This window comes from Aythya fuligula, chromosome 1 (genome assembly GCF_009819795.1).
Source record: "Aythya fuligula isolate bAytFul2 chromosome 1, bAytFul2.pri, whole genome shotgun sequence".
Lineage (NCBI taxonomy): Eukaryota > Metazoa > Chordata > Aves > Anseriformes > Anatidae > Aythya > Aythya fuligula.
In genome coordinates, this window is record NC_045559.1 from 183,605,778 (window position 1) to 183,632,965 (window position 27,188).

Genomic DNA, 27,188 nt, shown 5'->3' on the forward strand with positions numbered 1-27,188 from the left:
TAGAATGCTAAGTGAACATTTTTCAGTCTATAAATACTTAATGTACAGTTTGCTACAAATTTACCTTTAAGTGTTGATAACAGACCTGAACTACATTCTTTTGTTCCAATTCCTTTCTTAGTGTTATTTAGTCACAGTTTTTCCCACTGTGCTGGTCACCATAACATGCTGGTGCCTCACAGGCATGACTGAATTTATGCCTGCCATACATAAGGCAGGAAGCAATACTACTCCTACATGTATTTTAAGAATAGGGAGCAGAGATATTACTACATGTGTAGACAAAGAAAAATTAATCCAGGTACCTTAACTTCTACAGCAGTGTATTCACTCCAGAACAATGCCTCTGCTTGATAAGATACTCAACTCTACAGAAAAAAAAAAAAAAAAAAAAAAAAAAAAAAAAAACATCAAAGATAGCATTAAGTACTTATCTGAGGACACAGCAGTTAAAACACCATTTCTTCCCATCACAAGCAAAACGGAGGAGCTTTGCTGGACTGATCAAACCTGCCCTGCAAATCCCGCTATCTCCATCAGAGGCTGAGCAAACTCAACCGTACACCTTTTGGGGGAAAATTCATTTCACCTAATTTTTGTCATCGCCTGCATCTGCACAATTCACACAAATGGCAAAGGAGAAAACTTCTAGGACACAATTCACTCAAGTAATTTTTAATCCCCATTTGAGAGTGAGATGAACAGCCTGCATTTCCCTTCACTCATCACACAGGGAGGCTGGCACCACTTGCTGGAGCTAACACTGTCTGAATAAACTGAAGCACCCAACAATGAGTGAGCTGGGAAAGCAGCTAGAAGTCCCATGAGACTTAACAGTCTCTGAAAATATAAAGGTCATCTGGAAAAGAATTAAACAGCATCCGACTTTGAGAAGCAATGGGAGACAAGATAAAAATAGCTTTATTTCTGACAACAAATGCTTCTGAGACACTTGATGTGTTTAATCATTTTCCGGTACCTCTGACAGAAAAGATTAATTACGGAACTGCACAAAAATAGTTCAAGGAATGTTGTGACCCATGTGCATATTAAAGATATGAGAGTCTTAAGCAGAGTACAAAAAGAAGATAAAAGTACATAGCAGTTTGTGTGATTTAAAGCTAAGAGACAATCTTGCAGTACTGAAAGGAGCTAAATTAGTCCCTGATAAAAGACTTGATTCCGATTGGAATCTGGGACACAATACTCAGGCAGTATTTAGGGAAAGACCAAGATACAATCATTGTTATCAAAATTGTTTTGGGTGTACTAAAGCTACGTAAACATACAAAAGCTCCAGAAAAGAGACTGACATGCAAAGCCATCTACCAGGGCGCGAACCTCTTGAGGACACGGCCATGTTCTAATGCTGCTGACATACTCATGTACACAAAATACCACCAAAAAAAAAAAAGATGTGAGGGAAAAAGACATGGAGAACTCAGATGTAATCCACCAAGGCAAGCACACAAAATGGAACATGCTGCTGTCAACAACGCAAACCAGATAATAAAATGATTTTGCAAGAGTTGATAATCTTCGGAAATATACGCAGAACAAAAAGGATGAAAAAAGAGCCATGAGTTTGGTAAAGGGAACTGAATATATTATAACCTCAAGCAAAAGGAACATTAAAGGATTTTAAGTCACATTCTGGTTGGAAAGAAAGTAACATGGTGCTACCAGTAAGCACAAAAGTTACACATATAAAACTCAGATAAAACTGGCATATGATATATACAAAATAAAGATCTAAAATACAGAAAACTGACAAAACAATGCCCAGTCAGAGGACTGAAATTAAGCAGATGCCAAAAAGCAAGTGGAAACGAGAGAATTGGTAAAGGTACTGGCTAGGGGAAGGCATCATTCCAGGTTCAAACCTTTGGTCTCATCAAGGTTTGCACAAAGTGGCTGGACAGGGAAGCTCTCTGACTACAGAACAGCTCTTCAGATGCTGAAAGCATTCAGAACTCAGAACTTCCCCCTGTGCTATGGCATAAGCTGACAGAGAAGATAGATAAACTAGTTGCTCTGCAAGTCATACATTGAGGGATGCAACCACGGTAACATATGCACTCTTAATTACATTAGTTGGGGAAAAAACAAACAAACAAACAATTTTTGGTAATATGCAGACTCAAAGAACTGAATAAATATTATAAAAGGCAACTTTTTTCAATACCTTTATGGGGAGAAATTCTGGAAGAGGTGACTAATACAGCCATCTGTGCATATTCATCCCCTCAAAATACCGTTTGGAAATGCTCGTTCTACACACTGCCGAACTATGTTTGTTATCCCAAATGTATTTCTGATGGTTCAGTGGGTACACAGACACTAGTCTGATCTAGGGTAAAAAATGTAGACACACATGGAGAGAATTTCTTTAGAGACTCTCAGGGAAGTGGGCAAAAGCTAAACAAAGAAAAAAGGACAATTCTGTATAATTAAAACTGTGTGTTATGAAGAAAAAATACATTAACAAGACACAGAGGTAAAAACAAATAGGACTAAAGCCCATCATCAGTACATGTCCTAGACAGACAAGAAAATCACAAAATGGTATTTCTGCTTGCTGGGCTTAATCTAACTGTGTGAACCAACCACCCAGATTAGAAAAATGTTGAAGACAATCTATAATTTTGTGTGGAAATGATAGAATAAAGAACCCAGTTTACTCATTACCCTAAAGAACCCAGATTACTCATTACCCTTATCCCAGGTGCATTTAAAGCTCTCTGAGTAGAAGCACTGTGCTCTGGTGTGAATGATTAACTTAAAATCTTATCCTGGGCACGGCAGTGGATTCAAAACAAATTGGCCCTACCAAAGTATGTAACCACTCCTGGAAATGCACTGAAACATTTTATGTGCAACTCAATGCTAAGAGTTTCCCAGGAAGACAGCAGGAAATCTTTGTCATGCCATTTTCACATGAGCATCAACTGATACTGTATTTGACAAATCCATGTTTGTAGAGTTGGGAAGGGCTGACAGAAAGGCAGGCAGAAATTATTCCTGAGGTGCATTCATGTGCTGCCCTAAAAGCCCCAGACTCTCTTCATTTAGAGATGAATGGGTAGACAATTTTCCCCAGCTTTGGTCCCAAAAGAAATTAGATTGCAGGAGTATTCATGCCAAAGTGTTTATGGATCCTGACCATCAGCCACAGAGGAAGTAAAAATATCCCAAACCACAGAGCCACAGAGAAAAATCTTATTGGAGTGAGGAATAATTTCACAAAGATTGTGCATTATCAAGGTTCCAATCTGGCCTACCAAAAAGCAGACAACAGAAATTACTGAATTACTGGTTTACTGTTTTTGAGCGGCTTTTTTTTTTTTTTTTTTTTGAATATAAACCACACCTGTTGTACCAAAAACAATAGAAACTGGAATAGCAAATTTAGCACATTCTGTCTTTGTGATCTTGCTATCAGGCGAAGACTGGAGAGAATTTCCCCCTATCATTCACAGGGCACCAGTACTGCTTGACATGCATCTACTGTCCAAGGATTTCACCATGCTCCAGCTATTTGCAATATTCATATCATCCAAACATGGAAAAAATTACAAGAGGCTGATCAAATACAGATAATTTCATGAACAGCTGATGCATTAACATGCAGCCAGAGGTGAAAGAGTTAACTAAACAAGCATAAGTCATAACCTTGGGAGCACCATTCTAAGTGGATTGATGAACAGACTAAGGGGTACAAGATGAGTGAAGTATTTAGGAGTAGACTCATCACCTTACCACCAGTGAGCAAAGTTAATAGGAAGCTTCGTGCTCTACAATTCTGCGGGAGCTCAGACCTCTTCTGGGTTTGTTTATTTTTTTCTCTAGGATTTTATATCCATGTTTGCAGACATGATGAAGCCTTTATCTAAGTTATTAAAGAAGCTGCAGCAATGGGAATGGAGATCAGAACAAAATATGGCCTCTACAGCATTAAAAAAAAAGGCCAGCACAGGTAGTCACATTGGGAATGCTGATCCAGCACGGCCACATTATCTGCACTTCATAGAACTGTAGAATCATTAAGGTTGGAAAAGGCCTTCAAGATCACCTGGTCCAACCATCACCATACTACCAGTGTCACCCACTAAACCATGTCTCTAAGCACTATGTCCAACCTTTCTTTAAACACTCCAAGATGGTGACACCACCACCTCTCTGGGCAACCCGTTTCAATGCCTGGCTGTTCTTTCCAAGAAGAAATGTCTCCTAATTTCCAACTTAAACCTCCCCTGGCACAACTTGAGGATACTCCTTGTTGTATTGCTAGTTATCTGTGAGAAGACGCCAATTCTTCCAGCAAGGACAGAGGCCTTGTCACCACAAAAACAAGGAGAGGCAGTCAGCTTGTTCTGTATGAAAAGGAGCATGAGACGCTCCTGGGAGACTTAGCACTAATGTAATGGGATGATCCAGAAATCACTGAGTGGGTGAAAGGTGTAATTGCCAAACTCGGCATATTTAAGAATCCATAGTGTGAACTCAGCAGAAGAATGAACTACAATAGGTGGTCCCCACGGCATACGATGGGGATCTCATCCAATTTGTTCATAAGAAAAGTCACTTTGATGAGGCTAGAACAACAGAAGGTAGTCTTCTCTGGGAGAAGACATGAAATAATGGATACAGAATTATTTAATGTGTATGATAGTAAATATTTCTACTACACAAGTTAGACCTCCTCCGTCTTCAGCACCCAAAGATAACAGCTCCATGGTTGCACATATAAATTGATGGCTACTTTATCAATCTCACAACAAAACAGTAACTGGGTACATCACCACGGGGTAATGACAATCACAGGAAGGAGGCCACTACAACAGTGGTAGTTTGATTAGATTCTACCCACCAAATGGCATCAGAAGGCATTTCTGGTGTCCTGGATGAATGTGCTGGGGATAGCTTTTCCCATTGCAAATTCCTCTGTGAGGAACAGCAGCCACTGGGCAGTACAGCGAAGAAGGAATTAGAAGATGTCCCCAGTGGGTAACAGGAAAGTGTTTGGCCCTATGCAGTTGGTACAGGAATTATAAATTTAAACAATGTATGTACAACTGATGTCTTACAAGCTGTGGCAGATCATACACTGCAGCAGCACTAAATGAACGAGGATCAAACAAATTAATGACAGTCACGAGGGAAGCAACATTGTTTAGTGACAGCAAAAACCTCAAGTTGTCAGATAGACAATGGCATGTAACAAGACGCTAGTGTTTGCACACAGGGTAAACCTGAACATCATTAAGCATGGTCAAAACAAAATTAGTGGATCAGAGCTCTGTGCTATAATACAAACAAACTCAACCCAAAATGAAGGAGACTTACTTGAATTGTGATCTCTACAAAGATTATTTTTTAAAATAAACATTTGGGTTGTTCATGTTCAAATCCAGCTTGGTCACTGATGACATGATAACCTGAGCTATAACCTTGGCGATTAGATTTAGTCATTCTGAGATTAGAGCTGTGCATCAGTGACAATGGGCTACAGAGTAAAACAGAAAGGTCCAATCAGCCCTCTAGATGGATGCACGAAGATCATCAGGATAAGCACTGTATGTGTGATGGTACCAGTTTTCAATCTTCAGACAACTATTTAGATTATAATTTGACCAGATGTGAATACAGAATTATTCCTTCTTTTTCTAATCAATCTGAAACTGTTTATGTGAGACCCAGCTGTGTTTGTATGCATGCCCAATACACAGCAATCAATATAAACTACCTCATTGTGTATAACCTGCCTGAAATGTTGTTTTGTGTGCATTTAACAGAACTGATTGAATGGTGTGATTTCAATTATACAGCATTTTTACAAGCTGCAAAAATCACTGAAACTGTATACAACATTAACTTTAATTCAGTAACTTTTGGAGTAGCTTTTGCGTGATTGTGCAGATAATACAGCATTCTGTAACATCTGAAGTCCAGTCCATTGTAAAACAAGCCACAAAAGCAATGATTGCAGTGCACTGCAAAAACAAACAAATTATTCACATAACAACTGCAACAGGGAAGGCAGAGTGTCATTCTTGATGGGAATCCCTCTTGTGTGGTCCCCTTCAGCTGCAGGAATTTTGAACTTGGCTCTACAGGCTGTGGCTGTAATTCTACCTATGTTTTTTATACTTCATAATTTGTAAAACGTGGAAGAATAATATTAAGTGTTGAGTAATATGAGGAATAGCTATACCCTGGAAGAAAGAACTGTGGACTAGTCAGTCCACAAACCTGTGGGAATCTTGTGCTTTTTGGACTGGAGGCTGGGCAGAGGACAGCTGGAGGCTAGGCAGGATACACCAGGTTTCTCAAATGGCACATGCTTATCTATTTGTGCAACTTTATTACCCCTAGCAGTTTCTAAAGAGATAGCCTTGGGATCATAGGAATTTATGACTGAGGACATATGCTGTGGGAGATTGTATGTTATAGGACCTAAACTAGGCTTTTTCACCCTGCAAGTCTTGATGCCTCAGTTGTTTGCCTGTCTTTGCAACAATACATAAAACTAAATGAAAAATTGTAATCAATATACTGACTACTACTAGACATAATTATTCCTAATGTTATTGTTCCACAATGTTTGGTTACAAAAGGAAGATCTGTGATACTGGAAGAATTAAAACTGGTTACTCAGCAAAGGTACGTCTCATCAGCAGGGATACAGTTACTGGAGGAGGAAGACTTTGGTCAGGCACCTTCATTACATGAATCTGCACACTCCTCAGCAGCCACCCAGAAGATGAAGTACAGCTGTTCAAATCAGAACCCAAAAGAGGAGAGAAAAAATCCAGAGCAAGGAAATATAAGAAAATTAGATTCTGTTGGGGCAAGAGAAACTCTTGGGGTACACCATTTTTAAAGACTCAAGCAACAGATTTATGACTTCAGTAAGAGATGGAGGAACAAAATGGGACATCCAATTGCAGGTGGTGAAGGGAGGGCAGAATTTGAATTTATGAATTTCTTAAGGAGCGAGGATAATTTATGTGTATTTACCCAAGTTCTTCTACAAGCTTTCGGCTATACTGCAGTCACAGATTAAACTGGATTCAATTTATATCTCCTCTGATTTGGGAAACGCATTTAGAACCTCATCCAAAGCCTGCTGAAACCATGAAAATATACTTTTGAGATATGAATAAGTCTCTTTATGTCTGTTTCTAAATGTGTGTTTAATGGCAGATATAAAATTTCTCTGCTACAGAGATGAGTGTTAACTCAAAAGCATACAAATGAAAGTTTTCCTGCTTTATTCTTGCAGTCTGCAAACATAATAAAAACACCATTTAAGCTAAAAGGTGGAATCTTACATGGCAGAAAACTGCAACAAATAAGAAGCATTTAAAAGAGGATATGTAATTCTTATGTTATAAACATAATATTCATATTGTTGATTATCTGTAGAAATTAAGCCAGGTTTCACTTGTTTGTACATAAGGATTTTAACAAGTTTGGCTGGCATAATATTGAATGCTTTAACATAGTTTTTGGGAAGCTAAATATTAGAAGAAGTGATATAAAAATACCAGCTACAGTTGTTTCATTTTTTAAGTATATCCTATATTTTTATATGATGCAATATAAAATGGGGGGGAGGGTTGTCACATCAATGTACTGCAATCTCAAGCTTAGTGATCCACAACAGAAATCACAGTAAAAGTTGACCTAAAGAGTTTTTATCCAATATTATGGGGAAAAAAAAAGGGGGGGGGGGGGGTTAGGGGGGGAGGAAGGGGTAAAGAAAAAGAAAAAAAAAAAAGATGGAAAACAGCAAAAGAGAAGGGGGATTGTTGTCAGGGCAATAATTTGGTCTAAGTCATAAAGAAAAGGCCACATCTTGGTTTAATACACATAGTTGCAAAAGCTAATTAACTACTACTCTTCTTTCAGCAGTTCTTGTTTCATCTTCTGTGCTCTCACCACCACAGTAGACACTACCATTTAAATATCACCTGTCTTAAAGGAGGGCAATTCAAAGTAGAGTTTGGAGACATGCCTCGTTTCTAAGTAATTTACCAAAGAGCTCTACAGGTATAGCAAAACCTTTTAACAGATTTCCATGAAGACACCCATCAAAACTCTCTCAGAGCCGCACAGGTGCCTGTAAACTAGCTAAGTGTCTGTCACAGTCCCACTCGAGACAACAGACATCTCAGCCTTAACTAGTGGAGGAGAGGAACAGCAAGAAATCCAGTGACTGAATTGTTTTTAAATACTGCCTTTGTTTTTTTTGACCTGTACAAGCTCATGCAAACAGCCAGCTGTCTTACATATATTCCAGGCTTGTTAGATAGAAAAGGAGAGTGTCCTTTTAGGCACCTTAAGTGCCTAATATAATAATAATATGTAGCTGGTTAATTTCCAGCCATAGCACCTACATCTACTTTAGCAAGAGAACATTAGAGCCAAATAATTGGTGCTGAGGACTCAATTATCTACAATACCCCATGGACCAGAAGCTGATCAGCAGCTGGAGGTCACTGAAAAGGAGGACACTGTGACCCTGAAAAGCAGTTTCCAGATTACCTTCATCCAAGAACAATCCAGTACAAGAACTCCAAAACCACTTCAGGCTACAAACTGCATTACAGCAAATGGAGACAATCAGGAGATTCAAGCTGCACACACACTCCTGTCTAGATGCATGCTTAAACAGCCTAATGCTACAAAAGCATGAAACCTTTTGTATATTTAATCAAAACCCAATACAAAAATATTTCATTCTGAGAGACTTCAGACAGTGTATAAGTTAGTGACTGAAAAAAAAAAAAAAAAGGATTTAACAGAAGATATACTAAATCAGGATGATGTTTTAGATATTTAAAAATTCACAGATTGCACAGCTTACATGAAACCTTGGTTCAATCTCCTTTGTTACATGTAGGAGAGAAGCTCATACTTCAGTAACCAGCTAGTTGTCTGAACACCAATGGAAAGCAAACTGAATCTGGGTCTAAAGAGCTTGAAAAGCCAGGTGTTTTGTGGAGATGAAGGAAGGAAGGCGGGGAGGGAGGAAGAAAGGAAGGAAGGAAATAGAAGAGATTCCTGTTCCTTGCATTAACTGAATTTTGCTTTTCACTGGAAGCTTTCTTACACATGAATGTATGCTTGTATTGAAGAGCTAAGATACTCTGCAAGAGTCATGTATACACATTTTTATTGTCTTACTGGGAGGAAAGAGCACCTCTGCAGAAATGAGCACTTTGAGGAAAAGTAAGGCTCCATCTCTGGCAATCAAAAACCACTTTGTTCGTACCAGTAGGATGCAAGAAAGCAAAGATGTTGGGAAGAAATACTGAAGAAGAAGTAGGGATTTTAATTACATACTCTGAAGAATAAAACAATTGAAGGATATCAGGATATGATTTATAATCAAAGGCACTAGATGCATTAGGTGCTTACTACAAATGAGCCACTGGGCACCCAGAATATAAAGACAATGGTTGGACTTTGATGGTTGGTCTTTTCCAACTAAAATGATTCAGTGATAACAGGGATGCTCTGATGTCATACTACTTGCCCACCCAAGCTCTTCTCCAACAGCAGCAGCAGGACATGGTACCACCTTAAGAGAGCAGGTGAACCTGGTCACCTTCTGAGATCTAGCCTCCTACTTCCCAGGCATCCACACTGTCCTGGTTGAGATGTCAGGAGGTACATTCCTGCCTGCTAAAGGATTTTGGTATCTGCTTATGGGCCCACGCTTCACATATTTCCCTTTTTGAGTTTGCTGGTATAACCTGTTCCCACAATACTTTCCAGAAGTTCATGACGTGCTGTGTAAAAAGGACTGACCTGTTTGCTCCATGTTTCTTTTACTCTACGTGGAAAGAATCAGGAAATATCTGGTTGCAATTTATCTTACCTTAATGTGCATGCTAAAATTGATCGGAAGGGCCATGCCCTAAAATTATCTCCAGAGTATAAATGAGGCATAAGGTAACTAGCTCAGATGTAAATGTGTGCAATGCAACATCTAAAGTGAAGTGAGACAAACCACACCCTGTCAGTCTTTAACTGGTCTTTTCCAATTTAAAATATATAATTTAGCACACTTTAATTAAATATATTTAATACGTATATAAAGTAAGAGAAGTTTATTGCTAGTCTGAAAGTGATGCCTACATAATCCTTCCTGTTGGGATGACTGCTGCAGGGGAAAAAAAAAAAAATGGGAAAGAAGGCAGAGTCCTGATTTCAAAGCACAAGTTTGATTTACTGTAGTTAGTCCTGGTTATTCTGCATCTCCCTAGGTTCCTTCGTGATGATGGTTAATCAGTTGCTGCATGTTCACTGTGGACACAACAAAGGATTTCACATAAAAGTATAAAACATTCTGAGCAAGGCACTGGAAAAGTTTTGTTAAATGATACAATATTCCAGAAGAATGTGATGAGTCATTTTACTGTGAAAGAAGAATTCTGACTTCTGAGAATTTTCACAGAAACACAAAAAATGCTTTACTGAAAAGTTATTACCACCTTTTTGATCCTGTGCCTACTGTCTGCAAGGGTTTAGAAAATCAGGATTATAAGATTAAGAAGAACCTCAAGGGCAGCAAGTTCATCCCCCCTGCTGCCATGGGCATATCTATGACACAAAACACCCACTTCTAACTCCATCCAGGTTCACTTTGACATCATCTAGGTATTTTGTTCATACTGTCCTCTCTGGAAGACTGCTGCAGAGTCACATTTCACAAAGGATTACCCATTTTTTTTCATTTTTTGGGTTAAATTTATTCATGTTCAGTCTAAACGCTTCGGTTCTTGCACCAAAACTCTTTGCCTTAGACAGTTATTTTTCTTCACTTGTTTCAACCATTGATCTATTTATAGAGAGCAAGTATATCCTCTCCCAGGGTTCTTGCTCAGGTAAATAAGCCATGTTCTGGTAAGATAATTCCTCATCTCTGCTGGAAACATCACCTGATACAGACTAGAAACAAATGTGTCTTTGTCACAGCTGGATTATATTGGCATCTTATGGTCATGCTGTGATCAGCAAGTTCTCATCTTACAGAAAATTTCTTATGAGCCTTTCTGTTCATCTGTTTATTATCCTGGTGATCCTTTGCACTTGGCAGTGTTTCCTGAAGTTTAGCTCATGCTTTAATTAGTGCAATCCTCCTCTGTGCCAAAGCATGGGAGTTAAAAAACATTAAAAACTTCAGCAAGGAACTGCCCTTGAGCCTGATGCTTCTACTTTCAGTGCCACCTATTGTGATATCCTCTTTAGCAATTTCTTAGTTATTGCTATAAATTCCCATCCCCCTGATCTCAACAGTAATTCTCCACATGGCACTATTTCAACTGTCTTACTGAAATACAGATTAGGTTTATCTTATTTTCTTTCTCTAGATAATCAGTTATCACAGAAAGCTATCAGATGTGTCTGGCTTGACTTTGATGTTGTAAGGTTGCAGCGTTTTGGGTCCATTGCACCTGTAGTTATTTCCATTCATCCAAGCCTCATCCTCATTAACCTTCCTGTCTATGAAACCCAGCGCTCAATGTCTTCTTGACAGATCAGACAAAAAGCACTAATTGGTTTTGAAGTAGATTTTTTTAATTCCTCACTACCTGATGGCTGTATGTCTTCCTGTCCTACTTTTCCTAATGTGAAGAACCACAGGATAAGGCTACTCAACATCCATGAGGTCTTGTGTGGAAAACCACAGCCATTTGCTTGCTCCAGCTTTACAAGACCAAGCAGGTGCTGCTGACTGCCTTTGCAGGGGGAACTATATCACCATCCATCAGACGCTTCCCTGTGTCAGAAGACTCAGCTGAGTGCTCAGGAAAAACAGAGGAGAGCATGAAATACTGGATTTCCCCACAGATCTGCAGCAGACACCAGATGCCCAAAATACGTGAGGCTCAGGCAAAATGTGCATACAATCCAGATCATATGGCAGAGTTCACCATCTGAGAAGTCACAGGAGCACAAAGTACCTCCACCCAATTTTTGTACTGGCCCTCCAGTACTCGCCTCCTCTCTCATCCATCCCCCCTCTCCTCACCTTCATTAGACTAAGTGTGAAAGTCTGTCTATGAAAAAAAAATGTGTTTGAGTTTCTCACCATGGATTGTCTATACCCTATAGACAAAGATGGGAAAATTAATCTTTATTATTATTATTATTATTAGGATGAGATTCGCCGTGCTCACTTCTCTCCATTACATGTAAATTAACCCTAGAATGGTGAGCTTAAACATGGATGTCTCTGCTGAAAACCTCTAAAATTAGCTCAAATGTGATTGCTTTCCCTTGTGTCTGTCCCCCAGCCTGCAAGGGAGAGGTGTCTACCCAGCCATCTCCAGCCCTGACACAGCACTGCTATATGATTCTCAAGCTCTTGACCCACCACTTCAAATTAAGCAGCTCTATGCCAAAGTTTTGCAGGGAGCCAAGTGCAGCTTAGCCAGTGTCTTCACTCGCTGTGGTGCAGAGCCAAAGTACACACAGCTACACCCCTGGTCAGCCCAGTGGACAGCTGGCTCCGAGCTGGAGAACAAGTCCCACATGCTCTTCCCTCTGGGATCACTGGGAATGCTGCCAAACCACTTAAAGGGGAATATCTTTACACAAGACCACATTTTATAATGGTTATTGAAAAGCCAAGTATTGAAAATCCAGGCAGATGCCAAACTGTGTCTCAGGGCTGATGCAAACGCTGCTGGGAAGACAGCACTGGGACGCTAGTAAACTGGAACATAGGACCTATATTCCATGCTACAGCCTCACTCAAACTAGCTAAATGCCTTGCTGCTGACACCTGTAGCTCAGGAAGTTTAACACCGTTTTATGCGATGTTGGATAAATATAATCTGCTATTGATAATCTTTGCAGGTTGAGGATTGTCCCAGTTGCACCCAGTGCCAATACCAACAAACCCTTCATGCTATATACAAAAGCAAACGTGGGGACTCTGCAGGCTGTAATCTCCATAAAACTCTCCTCTTAGCACCGTGAAGTGGAGCTTAAGAGTTGGTGGCCAACCAACAGCGAAACACCACTTCTGTACTGGCTGTGTCCACCCCCAATTAGGCATGTTGTTCTTCTAAGGTCAGTAATTAATCATACCAGAAACATAACATGGGGAGCAAGAAAGCAGTGTCTTGTCACACCTGTAGAAGAATAACAGGATATAAGAACCACTGCAATGGGTCAGGCTGTCCAACCTGTATCATATCCTTTGACATTCCAGAATAAGCTCCAGAGAAAAATGTGAAAGCCACTCAGACAAATGGGGGATATTTAGGCTTGAAGGGTGACTTCAAGCATTGTACTGATCTCTAAGTGGGAGATAATAATTTAAGTTGTTATCTGTATTCACTATGAATCCTGTTTTTTAACTTTGCCTAATTATTGGTCTGAGTCACCTCTTTCAACAACGAGTTCCTGCACCTAATTGGCCATAACAAACTACTTCCTTATGTTAGCTTTGAATTACTGCCTTCTCCATTCATTGATTGTTCCCATGAACACACGTAAGACACGAGTCCCTCACCTCTTTCTGAGCAAACATGAATTATGAGCTGTACTCAGCTCCTTCCTAGCCCACGACTGGAACTTCTCATGGACTTTAAGCCACACATTTAGAGTCTTGGATTCTTCTTTTTGTTATCTCCTGAAAGTATTTGTATAACTCTGTAAGTGACCCTATTTAAGCATATGTCTTATTTAAACTACAAAATGTCATATTAATCTATCCTATCCTCCTCCTCCAGTTATGCCACAGAAGGAAGGCCATCATTCAGTAGTTTGTCACAAGAAACACAAAAGTCAAGTACAGAAGGTTGGCTACAGAGAAGCTGAAGGAGGAGGTGGGGAGAGAACAGAGAGCTAGTGCTGAGACTGGATGCCTGAACAGGACACAGCACCCAGGGAACTTACTCCTGAGACTCCTCTGCTTGAAATCAGTCATTCTCTTGTGTACTTTTACATGCTCACTGCCATAAAAAAATAGTGGAACATGCAAAAAGCCTCTCAAAACACAAGAACTAGCTTCCCATAGTTTAATGTTTCTTTTTTTCTCTGGCCCTCATATGCAGTATCCAAGCTGCTAACACGTGGAAATTAATCTTTAAAAATACTACTTGTTCTCCTTTCCACCTGTTCTTAGATTCAGAAATCCAATCTCTCAGCTAAGCTGTCTGTCTTCATTACAAATCATCCTTTCCTTAACCAAGACTGCATAGGTGTTCAGCAGTAGGCATTTTAGGAAGAGTAGATTATTCTGAGAAACAATCTGAGAAGATGTTGAAAGATCTGCAATCTTGCAAAATAAGGATGGGACTCTGGCCATTAAGAAGTACTGAAGGGAAGATAATCCTCATTGCTGGGAATGAGGAGACACAAAAAATAGCCAATGATGAGGATAATGAAGCTGTCAAGGGGACTGGGATTGAGAAGAGGAATTATCTATGTCAGATAGGACAGGATAATAAGCACAAGCAGTCAACTTTGCTATAAACGGGGAAATCCAACATGTGGACAGATGCTAGAAAAATAAAAGCTGCTATTGAGTAACAACACTTTGCCCAAGTCATTGCATTTGGCAAGAAGACAGAGTACAGTTTTGATGTCTTTTGAGAACGAGCTTCTTTTGCATCTTAGAGATAGGTAAGGAGTGTCAGTAACATCCAAGGACAAATTCCAACAACTAGTATAAAACCCTGATGCAAAATCAGCCAAATAAAAATGCTTCATTACTCATGTTTTATAATAAAACAAGATGTGCTGTGTTTTATTGACTGAGTACAGGAAAACCACTAAAAGCCGTCTAACTAGAAAAGTCTTTGGACCACAGAAAAGAGAAACACTGCAGAAAGTCTCAATCCAAATGAGCAAGACTGTCTCCTTCAACATGTCTTGGTCTATGAGTTTCTTCTGCAATACTCCCATAAGATTTCAGTTGCTTGCACCGGCCACTTAGAAATCTGAAATTGCTTTATTACACAGCCAGTGATGTAACAAGAAAAACTGAGTCTGCCTGGCAGCTTTCTGGACAGCTGTCATTGCTTGTGCTTCTATCTTATGTCCAATGTCAGTGTTAGTATCACAGGAAGTTTCTTTCTTTGATAGTTAATGGTCTATTTTGCTTAATTACTTTATAGATTTGACATACCTGTTGACTCCCTTGCCAATGCATAGCCAGTAAGACACTGTCCCCCAGATGCTTGAATAGTTCAGGCATTTCTACATGGTCTTAGGTCTACTATCTATGATTATGAAATGCTAGTGCCCTGCAAGTCTCTTCCCAGAATCATCAGATCATTTCCCACATTGGGAACATGATGATCCAATGTATCCTCTCCCATTGCTCTCGCACTTTCAGACTTCCATACTCACTTCATTCCTAAATGTATTCCCCAAAAGCACTCCCACAAAATGAACAGTCCATTAGCAGAACTCTGAAAGGAGATATATGGATCATCACATTTAGTTGACTGCAGTAGTATAACAAGCTTTTAGCTCCAGACACTACACAACAGTATTCACTATTCAATACTTCTTTCCCACATTCATGGCATTGTGAGCCACGAGACAAATCCTGAAACCTTTTAATGCAATAAAAGCCACCCAAATGCTCCAAAAGTAACAACAGGCCATAGGAATAAAACAGGAGAGAACAACGATATCATCAGAATCCTAAACCCTTGCAACAGAATGGAAATGATTTAAATAACATGCCCTAACAAACCTGGGAAACTGGCTACCTTCCATGGCACAGACAGAGGGAAAAAAGGAGGCTGAACAAGACACATCACCGTTCCTTGACTGTATAACTTGGGTGAAATTCCTCCCTGACCACCAGGCCAGAATGTCCAAAATCAGATTAACACAAGCCAGAACTAGTATCTCCTCCTTTACAATGCCAATTTCAAAGTGGTCTCTATATCATTATCCTAAGCTGTGCTATGGAAATATGCCATTTCTGAGCTGCTCCATGCTGCACTTTGCTACTTTTAATATCCAGACTCTGAAAATGCTCATGCCAATTTGTTGCTGCTTTTATTGGAATTCTCCCCTATTTTAAGCAGCCATCTCCTTCAAGCACCGCTTTTCTATTTGCCAGAAACAGGGATGGGGAGTGGGACAAATGACTGAGTAATTACAGTTTCACACAAAAGTGGCATAAGCAGCAGCCCAGCTACGAATATGAGACACGGGGAAAGTGCTATGGTGCAAGACTTCCATCATGACACCTCTGAGACTGTTTTATTTCTTTCATCAAAGAATAAAAGGCATCAATCTGCAGCTTCGAGAAGTCAGTCATATTGCGGCAGGTTATACAGCAATTTCACAAGGGTAAACTGACCCAATTTGAAGCAGTGGGCACTCATCCAATGAAAGAATACAGAAGGCAGCGTCTGAAATGACTGACTGACTCACTGTATCAAAATGAAATTTTTCAATAACACGGCAAAATGGGACACCAAGAATTTCCATGGTAAAGTAAAACTAAAATGATAGGTTTTTCTTTCCCTTAGTTCTCTCTCTCTCTTTTTTTTTTTTTTTTTAACTGAAGGATCTCTCTTAAATACTTTAACTTCTATGAATCAGCAAATTCCAGCTGCATATGTTTTAGATCCTTTTGATTTGCCCTAATTACATTACATTACTTTCTGAAAACAGGAATTATTAGAAATCTGAGAAAAAGCTAGCTGGTGTGATGGGGGTTTGGGGGGCAATAATGGATGGTAATGATGAGGAAGAATGAGAGGGATTTTTGATCATACCAAGCATATTATTAGGAAGTAAGACTGCAGCTGGACCCTATTCCTGCAGCTCTGTTCCTTGCCCTGGTTGGTTTACCCCAGTAGCCCCTTCTTGTTCAAAACAAGAGGCATTGTCGTGGCTGGGAAAGGAACTGCTGCAATAAAGCCAACTCAAGAGCTCCTTCGGTGCATTTCCAAAGTCCTACACTTGGCATGGTAGACGTGCTACATGAATATGGGAATAAACATTTTTTTTCAAGGAATACATCTGCTCAACTTCACAATTTACTTATGTGCTTGGAAGTGACAGGATTCTGAAAAAAAAAAAAAAAGTTTATGGAAAATTCAATTCTCACTGATTTCCCTTAAGCTCCTTTGAAAAGCCCTGCCTTAACACGGCAACTCTCTTTCTTTTTTTGGATGTTCCGTGTCCACCACCTCTCAGTGCTGGTGGCAATGGGAGGACAGCAGGAGGAACACCAAAAGCCAAGACAGACTCTTGGGATTAGGCTCTATCACTGTGAAGTGTGGTTTGCGATTTCATTAAATCACTACCCAGCTTCCCCCAGAAAAAATCCTCTTCCCCCAGAAAAACTCCTATGACATTTATAAACAAAAATGAACTAGAGAATGGCTCACCTCTGGGGGACTCCAGGCCAGCTCATTGCACACCAAGTTTAATTTTAAGTGCTAAATATGCACACAACAATGCAGTATTTTCTCATAAACCCATTCCCCTGCATTCCCATTCACCACATCACCCCACATTTCCCCACCTCCTCATTTGCTGCCCATTTTCCTAATGTTCCTCTTTCCTACCACCCCATGCTTTTGTTACAACTGTTTCTAGCCTGGGTTTAGCCTCCTCGTGGGATGCATAACTGGTGATGGCCAAGCTGTTGTGGTGTCCTTTCTCTTCGATTAGTGACCTGAAAACTCCGTCTCCAAACACAGCCTGTACCCAAGTTAACATTTTGCTACAACAGGGAAAGAAATGAAGAATGAAATAAGTGTATTACAACAAGCATGTTACCACTGAACAATCACGAGCCAGCTGAACTTTCATTCCAAACCTGAGGTCAGAATTATTGGATTGACTTTTAAGTAAAATTTTATTACCTAGACAATGCAAAACAAAAAAATCATTGTTCAGCCTGGCAATGTAATATATTCCCAAACAAAATCTCAAAAGAAAATAAATGTTGCATTTGAAATTCTATCATTTCCATATATGCTCAAGGAAAGAAAATTAGAACAATTAATCAATAACTACATTTGCTACATGCCTGCAGCAAAAGCAAGATTATTTCTTAAAACACTGAAAGTTAAATAAACAAATTGGGTAAACTTTGCCCTCAGCTCTGGAAAACAACTGATCCAGTGGAGCTATTGCATATTCAAAAGAACAAGAAAAAAGCTGACTGAGAAAAAGGCATCGGAAAATCCCAGCGAGCTCTTATCAGAGCGTGTGACCAACTACAAGCCTGTGCCCTCTCCCCACTCAACTATTTGCTGTATTTTCTAGAAGCGGGATCAAAACAAACAGATGCTGCTATCTTCCCAACTGTAAAGCAAATAGCTTGTGAACTTGTCCAGCGAGATATAATCCCAGGGGTGCCAACAATTCCTAGCCGTTAGTAAGGGCATTAAACTGATTAACCTACAAAAGGATTTCTGGGTTGACTTTTGGACTCAAAATAACAAGGCATTTCCACAGTATAATCTCTCCTGGTCAATTTTAAACGATTCAGCTGTCCTTAGCGGTGTGCTAAGCTGACTAAAACAGAACTCAAAGCTCAGCTCTTATTGCGACCCAACGTGCAAGTATCAAAATTGCCACGTGCAGACCCACTGGAAATGCAAGTGGTCACCCCCTTGCCCAACAGCAGGTCGCAGGGGGCCTCACAGCACCTGCGACGTGCAGAAACCCCTGTGCTTCCCATCCCACAGCAATCAGCAGCCCTGGGATCATCCGCAGTCCCAGCCCCTCGGTTCCTACAGCAGCTGTTGTAAACAGCATCTGTAAAGGCTTTGGAAACTGGGAGAATTTGGAGCATCTTTTTGTTTGGAATCCAAACAAAACTAAACTTTCAACTTGTGCAGCTCTCCGTAACACAGAGTGCTATTTTCTTCCCAGACTAAACATACATAAAAACGAAGAAACACAAAAATATGCTTCAGTGTGGCCAAACCCAGAGATTCTTCAATTTCTTTGTCCTACTTAACCCAGTGTGCATCCAGAAGGACCTTCCCTGCCAAATCTCCAGGGTGATATACCACAAACTTGGTATAGAAAGCCAGGGTTTTTATGGTGTTTTGTGCTCTCAGAGCATAGTTTAAGCTGTTACAGCAAGCCAGAAGTAAGTTGCTATCACCACTACCCTAAACAAACTACATTCACTATTAATATATATCGTATTTCAAATTTTCTTCCATTGAATTACATTTCCAGAGCTTAAATTATGCCATACATCATTCTGCCTCCAATCTGCCAGCAGAGAGGAAGAATACAATTTTAGGAATCCTGCCATTTCCACCACCACCAAAAGCATCACGAGTGTCTTTTCTCAAACTGATCTCTCTGTCTTATAGAAGGATTTTGTTCCTACCACTAACACTGAAAGGCCATTCCAGAAACTCAGCCCTCTAAGGGCTATCTATGTATTCCAATAGCCACTCTAATGTTATGGATATTGAATTTTTATCCTTTTTTTTTGTGTGTGTGTATTGTTCTTTAAATTTTCTTCCTCTCATTGATATTTATGCCCAGGAATATTTATAGGGAGCATTGGTGTGAATCTAATTCTTCTATATCCTTGTTATCATTTGTCTCCTGCTCATCCCATTTTTTCCGAAAGCTCCAGTCCCTGACTATGGCCAGAATGTCTTTCTCCTCTTGTGCTTAGTCAGTTACTACTCTTCCTTCTTGGCAAGCCACCCTCTGTTTCTGCTGGCATATTTTCTCCGAAGTGCAAAAAATCAGATCTATTTCCAGAAGACAGTCTTTTCTCTCATGTTTATACTCATGGTCATATTCCATGGGTCATCTTCTCCCTCAGATATCTGTCCAATCTTTTATTTCAGTAATTTCCAAAATGTCCTGAGATATTTTCTACAACTTTATTCTTCTGTTTCTTATTCACAGACTTAATCTAAAATCAGCAGTCACAAGTTTACCTGAGACAGTCTTATTTGAGCTTTGGCAGGCAGATATTCAAACATGAAAAGTTTTTATTTAGTATTTAAAGTAGGTAACATACATTCTCTAATTTCTACAACTCATGTCATCATTGTACATGGAGGTCACGTCCTCTACTTCTTCAGAAGCACTTCTCCATCATTTCCTCTTCTTTGTTTTTACCATCATGGAAAGAAAGAAAGAAGAGAATCTCCTTGTATAGATGTTTTTCCCTTACAAGTCTCTGCAAGAATGCGTCTTTGATTGCTGGCTTCTTGGCTTCTATAAAACTTTGCCAGGATCAACCCTGCACCTTCACGTTAAGTTCAGCAGTTTAACTATTCATCAGCACCAACCAAACACACAAATCACACACTCAATTGCAAGGATTAGCAAACAGCCCTCCAACTCTGCCAACTACAAACTGTAAATCACAAGGCTCCACTAACTGGAGCAAAGCGAACTACAGAGCACCTCCATGTGTCTGTGTTCTTTCCTGCTCCTCCCAGTCTAAGAAGGATATGTATATTAGTCGCTCAAAAACACTTAAAATACAACATCTCCAAACCTCCTTATCCCTAAGGAGACCTTCCACACGCTTCACTTCAGATCCCCCCAATCTGTAACAAATAGAAGACCTCGTCTAATTCAGGAAAGAGGTCAAAGAGAGAGAACCAAGAATGTATCATATTTTATGGGCATTTATTAGTGGGAAATAAAAGAGTATCAAGGAGCAGACAGCTTTACACTCGTACCCAATCAGACTTTGTAAGATGTGATTTATTTTTTTTTTGCCTGTCTAAACGCCCTTATCTACATTAAACTGCTGTTAATCAGTACTCATTATCTTTCTGACACCAAACAGAGCCCAGCCCAACATGTTAAATAAAAACTTTGATCTTAAATGAAAAGCATGGCATTTAGAAAGGAAGCATACTAGATTACCTTGGATAGGAACCAGAAATATCACCTAGATACCTCCAGCAACTGCTATGTCAACAACTACAAATCAGGCACCTGGCACTTAAAATGAGATGTGAAAACACAGATTTGGGGCTGTCTGCAGAATTAAATACAAAGATTTCTGGTTATAAATGCCACAACTACTAAGCACTAAAATCCTCAAAATGAACAGGGACTATCATAACAAATCCTCACCCTCAAAATAAACAACAAGGAGTTGAGATGGGACTTATCCCTATGGGCTCAACCTGGTGCTCTTCCACACACAGAACACATGAATTCTGCTTCCATCCCACTTCAGTAATTTGTGTAGCATGTCTAGGTCCTGCCTGTTCAGTTTTAATAACTTTTTCTATAACCTCTAAAAGGCTTTTAAAGTTATAGAACCTGTGCACTTGAGGAAGCCCACTCTACTTTTCCATGACAACACCTTATTCTCCAAGTAGTCATGATATTTCTATAATTAAGGGTCAAAATACTCTTTACAGATAAAAAATGCTTTTTTATTACAGCAGAATATTTGAAAACATTTCTTTTGCAAATGTGTATGCAATCAGGTAGAAACAACAAGGGGAAAGTTATTCATTCTACCTTTGGAACTAATTTTAATAAAATGGGTATCAGTGGAAGATCAAACTCCTCAGTTTACCACATTTTAAAATGAAGTTCAAATTATTTTTTTTTTCTTTTGATGATTAAAGCTTCAGAAAGGTATGTCAACTTACAGCTGTTATTATAATTTGTGAACATAGCATAACCAATCCTAGCTACTGGAACAGAAGAGAGCAGCATCTGACTTGAATTTGCTTTATGGTTTGACTGTACATGTTTGTCATCTCTGGTGTTTGAAAACTACTTAATTCAAATGATCGGTGATTAGCATAATCACTACTGCAGCAAATTCTTTGCGAATATATACTACCCAACTGAAAAAAGACCAGAACAGGAAACAGAACCAATTTGGCTTTTGTTCTTTGAATTAAGTCTTAAGAAAACAAGAACAGGAAAATACAGCTATGATGATCTGTACTTTCAGAAAAATTGATTACTTTCAGAAAAATCCACAAGTATTCCACGTGCAGTAAGTGAAACTTTGATGGCTGTCTGAATGTTGAAAGAAACAGTACGCACCAAGAAAAGCCCACTTTCCTATGCTGCAATTATTGAAACTTTATTAGGTTTAGCGCTGAAGGTCAACAAAAGAGTACTTACCTTTTGTTTTGGAAGGGAAGGGAAATCAGTACTCTGTTGCTACGTGACTGGTTTCCAAGCAGCAGTTCCACTCACTTCTTTGCGGAAACAAAGTGTTCTTCTGTTTCTGCAAATGCTGTTTATATTGAGTAAATCCAAGTATGTTCAATTCAGACAATATACTGTGAACCAGTAATGAAAAAAATGCATTTGCAAAAAACAGAATATATCACGTTGAACGACCCCTCTCAACAAGAGATGCATCATACACATGAGATTGCTGGCATGACATTTTCTGGCTGTTGACTCAGGAGAATGCCAAGCTTTATGAACTGTACTTGATCTACCCAATTTGTTTTGTGAATAAATGTGTATGGCTTCCTCTGTTTCTCAGCAGGTTTGAAGGGCTTAGATATGTCAAAAGCAACTCAAGTGTCAGTGGAAATACTATAAAAGAGTGTAGTTTTCAGCGAATACTGATCAACATCCCTCAACAACCAACCAAGGATGCATCCATTGAATATTCTTTTTTATTCGCATTTTTACATTACTATTATTTGGTCTTTATAAAAAGTGTCTCTTACTCTATCCATCTGGAGTCTGACATGACTCAATTGTGAAAGTTCAGAAAAAATGAATAATTAAAAAATGCAGTACAATAGGATGAAATCCATTCAAGCCAAATTTAAGCATCATTAATCAGATCAAACTTCATTGCCCTGCTTGCACCAGCCCTCAAATGAACAACCTGAACTGAATCAAAGACTTATTTGATTATTTATTCAGATAATAAATAATTCATTCAAAAAGACAGAGCCTGAAATCCACATTCATATCTGTTGAATTTTCAAGAATTTGAAGGAAATTATTTAGTCTCTTAACGTAATTGGCATCCAGTAAAATAAATTAGTAGACATCAGCTTTCACTAGCTATTAAGCTTTCCACTCCCTCAGGAATAAATGCAGAAACAAGACATTTAAAACACTCTGCATATTGTAAATAAGGAAAAAAATGTCAGAAAGCATGCATATTAAGAGTTAGTCTGCTCCTTTACATAGAACCAATCATTTATGAAGATGGGTTTTACATTTTAAAAAATAAACACATTCTGCAAGCTCATTTTCACTGGGTAAAAAAAAAAAAAAAAAAGAAAAAAAAAAAAAAAGAGAGAGATAGACAAGAACACCACAGAGAAGGAAAGAGGACTAGGAAGAAGCCCAGGACTCGATGTTTCAGGAAATGTAAGACATAAGCATCAAAAGTCTGGGCAGCTAAAAGGGTTTTTTTTTGTGTGGGGGATAATAAAACCTCATCTTCACAGACAGGGCTGTGAGGAGCCCTGGCTGCAATGGTGCTGTGCACATCCTCCAAATGATGCTATGAAGAGGTAGTGCAACAGCTGTACAGCTTCCTGATACAAACGAAGGCTGCATGAGCTCCTGAGAATAACTGACCCAAGTCACCTACAAAATTACATGCGCTTCCCCACACCCATTAAAAAACATTATTCAAGTTGTAAAGTCAATCACTCTAGAATTATGTAAGAGGAGAATTTAATTTGCACATGGAAATGTAATTCAATGTTTTTACCATATGTGGTGTAATTTTGTCTTTCATTACATGATCACATACGCTTTCTCTATGGATATCAGGCTATGTAGTCAAAGAAGCAATACCCTGTAGCTTCCTACCTCATCGCTCTTGCACAATTTGAAAGGTTTTATATGAATAAGCCATGGAAATGTAAGAAAAAAAAAAAAAAAAAAGAGGATCACAGCACTAAAGCTGTTACCTTTTCTGTCCTTAAGGCTCTATCTCTGCTTCTGCTAACGATTCCTACCTGAAGCCAGATTCACAGATGGAAGTTCTCCATGAACATCACATCTCCTGATTTCTCTGTGAACAATCTGAGATTTTGAGATCAGACTTGTAGAAAAACTGCAAGTATAACCGATGGGGAAAAAAAAAAAAAAAAAACACATGCCAGGAAAAGGGCACAAACAGCCAGTGGACACTTTTGGTTTTAACCGTACCTGTATTTCAGTTCCTTGTTCATGAAATGTGAAAAAAATGATGCCTTACACTGTTGCATAAAAAGAAGTGTTTACTAATTGTGAACAAGCTGAATGAGGTCACAAGGAGAAAACTAATGCTGAGGTTCTATCGCTACAAGTACTGGTAAACTTTCCTTATTTAATTATACTTTCCACGGTGCCTAGGCAAGCCTGTGCCTTGGCTTCTCATTTGTTAAAAGCATTTCCCTTCTTTGGAGGGCTTTTATGAAAACAAGCATATGCTACAGATTATGAGAGACTCAGATACTGTGGTGATGTGGGATATAAATACTCAAGACAGACAGCACTATAGAAAAGCCAAGGACAAAACTGGTGTTTATCTTTATTTGTCTGTTCTCAGAGCCCTGTATTAATTCAGGTCTGAAGCTACAAATTGAACAAAGGGTGGAGGGGAGAACCATACAGAATATGAACTGCCTCATTAACTGCCCATTTTCCACAGCAAAGGAGGCACTTCAGAAAAAAAAATAAAGTGACAGACAACATTTAAACTTCATCTCAGTAAACCTGTCATCCTTGGAGTTGAAGTAATGATTCCAAGGTAATCTTCGTTTTGACAACCCAAGTGCTAGTGTTTGCAGCTCTAATGATTTCTGTTGCATGTCCTCTGTATGAAGAGAGAAACAAAGCTTCTGCTCCTGAGGTTCTGCACTCCAGGCATCAAGCTGATAGCTCTTACCCTATATACAGTCCCAGTGCCTTCAGAATAACTAAGCAAAGTTAGCAAAGTAGCAAACAACGCACTGACAGCTATTCGATGACTCTATGAAAAGCACAACATTAGGTGATGAAGCCTTGCAGCAAAATCTGGGACCTTTCCTGCAAATGCTGAAATTTAGGAACAGTAATATTAATAGTCATATAATAGTCATATAAATACTCATTTACTTGTTTAGTTGAGTCAACTGTACAATCACAGCGTTACACTTGGCCAAGTGCACTCTAAGGGCTACTAAAGAGTTTAAAAGTTATGGGACCAGGAATTTTAGTGCCTTCTGATACTTTGACCCCATCTTCCCCATCTGTATTTAGTCTTGAAATACTTGTAACACTAAACAATGCAAAGGTAATGTAGGAAAGTAGCAAAAAGTTGAGTAAGATGTGTTGGATGTTTTCTCGATGTTCTCATCATATGAGACTCTACGACACACCTGCTGATGATAAGCATACATAGAGCAGGACATTAACAGAGTTTGTGAATGTGGACGGAGGTATGACGGATCATGCCTTATTGGCCATACCATTCCAGTTGGACAGACTGAATCCTTTAGCCCCTTGGTGAAAAAAATTGTACACACTTTTGCTTAATTCTTCCTGAGAATCTGCAAGTGCTTCCAGCACACTTAACAATTATAGCATATATACATACAGGGCATAAAAAATATTTATAGCAAATCACTGATGCCACTTACTAGAATAGAGGAGCATAGGGTCTTTTTTTTCCCAAAAACTGTTCACGCTGTCAGAAAAGCCCATACTTTGTTAAGAACATATTTCAGTAAGACATTTCAGCCAGCTCTAGCATCTCCATTAACTCAGTGAGACTTTTTTTTAATCAAACGCTTGAATTCCTTCAATATCTGTGTTAAGTACTTCCACAGTAGCTGTAAGCAGACACTGAAGTGGCACACACTTGCAAACGTTGGAGGGCAGAATTAAACATTTCTGTTGCATACAGAAAATGGTTTAACTCAGTGCACTGACATTTACTTAAGGCAACTACAAACACAAAGTTCGTGCCTCCAGTTGGCCAACCCAAGTTGGCTGCCCACCTGCCATCGGGGAGCTGGAGGCACATTCAGCCCCAACCCTCGTTCCATGCTAATTTGGCTTCCACACCGGCAGCAGACCGGTCTATGGGTCCACACAATGGGGTGGGCTGAGGGTACCCTTCCCTTTGACATAACCCATTGACTGAAGAGCCACCAAGGCTGGGAGGTGAAGGCCCTGCGCCTTCCCACTGCTCACCCACCATTTACCTGCAGCAGGTGATGCGCTGCCCGGTAGCCGAGGCGCGGGCCTCCCCGCACACCCGGCGGCAGCCGCCCCGTGCCGTAGCCATGCCAGGCCACCACGTAGGGGTTGTCCATGGTCAACCAGTAGCGCACCTGCCCTCCGAAATGCCGAAAGCAGAGCTCGGCGTAGTCACGGAAGAGCTCAGGCAGGACAGGGCTGGCCCAGCCACCGAAGGTGTCCTGCAGGTGCTGCGGCAGGTCCCAGTGGTACAAGGTGACGACGGGCTCCACGCCCAGCGCCCGCAGGCGGCCCAGCAGCCGGTCATAGTGGGCCAACCCAGCGGGGTTGAGGGGCGCCGTGCCGTTGGGCAGCAGCCGGGCCCAGGACAGCGAGAAACGGTAGTGGGAGACCCCCAGACGCCGCAGCCCCTCGGCGTCGCGGAAGAGGTTGTTGTAGCTGTCACTGGCCACGTCGCCGCCCGTCGGACCCGTGAAGCCAGAGCCGGGTGGCGTGGTGGGGCGGTGGGCGAAGGTGTCCCAGACCGAAGCCCCTTTGCCCTCCTGCCGCCAGCCGCCCTCCGTCTGGTAGGCAGCGCTGCCTACACCCCAGAGGAAGCCGTCGGGGAAGGTGTCGTGGAGGAAGAGCTGGTCCTGCGGGTAGGGCAGGCGGGCGAAGCGGGACCAGGTGCCCGAGCCCTGCCCCGGTGCCCCGAGCAGTGGCTGCCCGAGCAGCAGCAGCAGCAGCAGCAGCAGCAGCGGGGCCATGCTGCCGGCGGGGCTCCGCGACGGCGGCTCCCTCCTGCCGGCCCCCCGCCGCCCCCTTTTATCCTCACCTCTCCCTTCCCGCCCCCCGTGCCGGTGGGCACGGCTATTAATAATTACCTCGGAGCTGCCGTCTGCATCCTGCCCGCCCGGCGAAGGGAGCGGAGCCGGCTCCCTCGGGGAAGAGAGAGGGCTGCCTCCGGGGGCGGGATCCGGGGTGAGACGGGGCGGGCAGGCGGGGAGGAGCGGCTTCGGGGGTCGCCTCTGGCATCCCTCGGGGTGGCCCCCGGCTGCCCACGGCTTCCGAGGGTC

General features: G+C 40.6%; 1 protein-coding gene across 1 annotated transcript in view; it reads right to left on the minus strand.

The window, feature by feature from the left end:
• Positions 1-26,879, minus strand: part of KL (klotho) — a 46,536-nt gene extending 19,657 nt beyond the window's left edge. Inside the window, exon 1 of the mRNA XM_032207551.1 lies at positions 26,139-26,879. Within this exon, the coding sequence (XP_032063442.1) occupies positions 26,139-26,879 (741 nt within the window). The remainder of the gene's footprint in view (positions 1-26,138) is intronic.
• Positions 26,880-27,188: the final 309 nt, after the last annotated feature.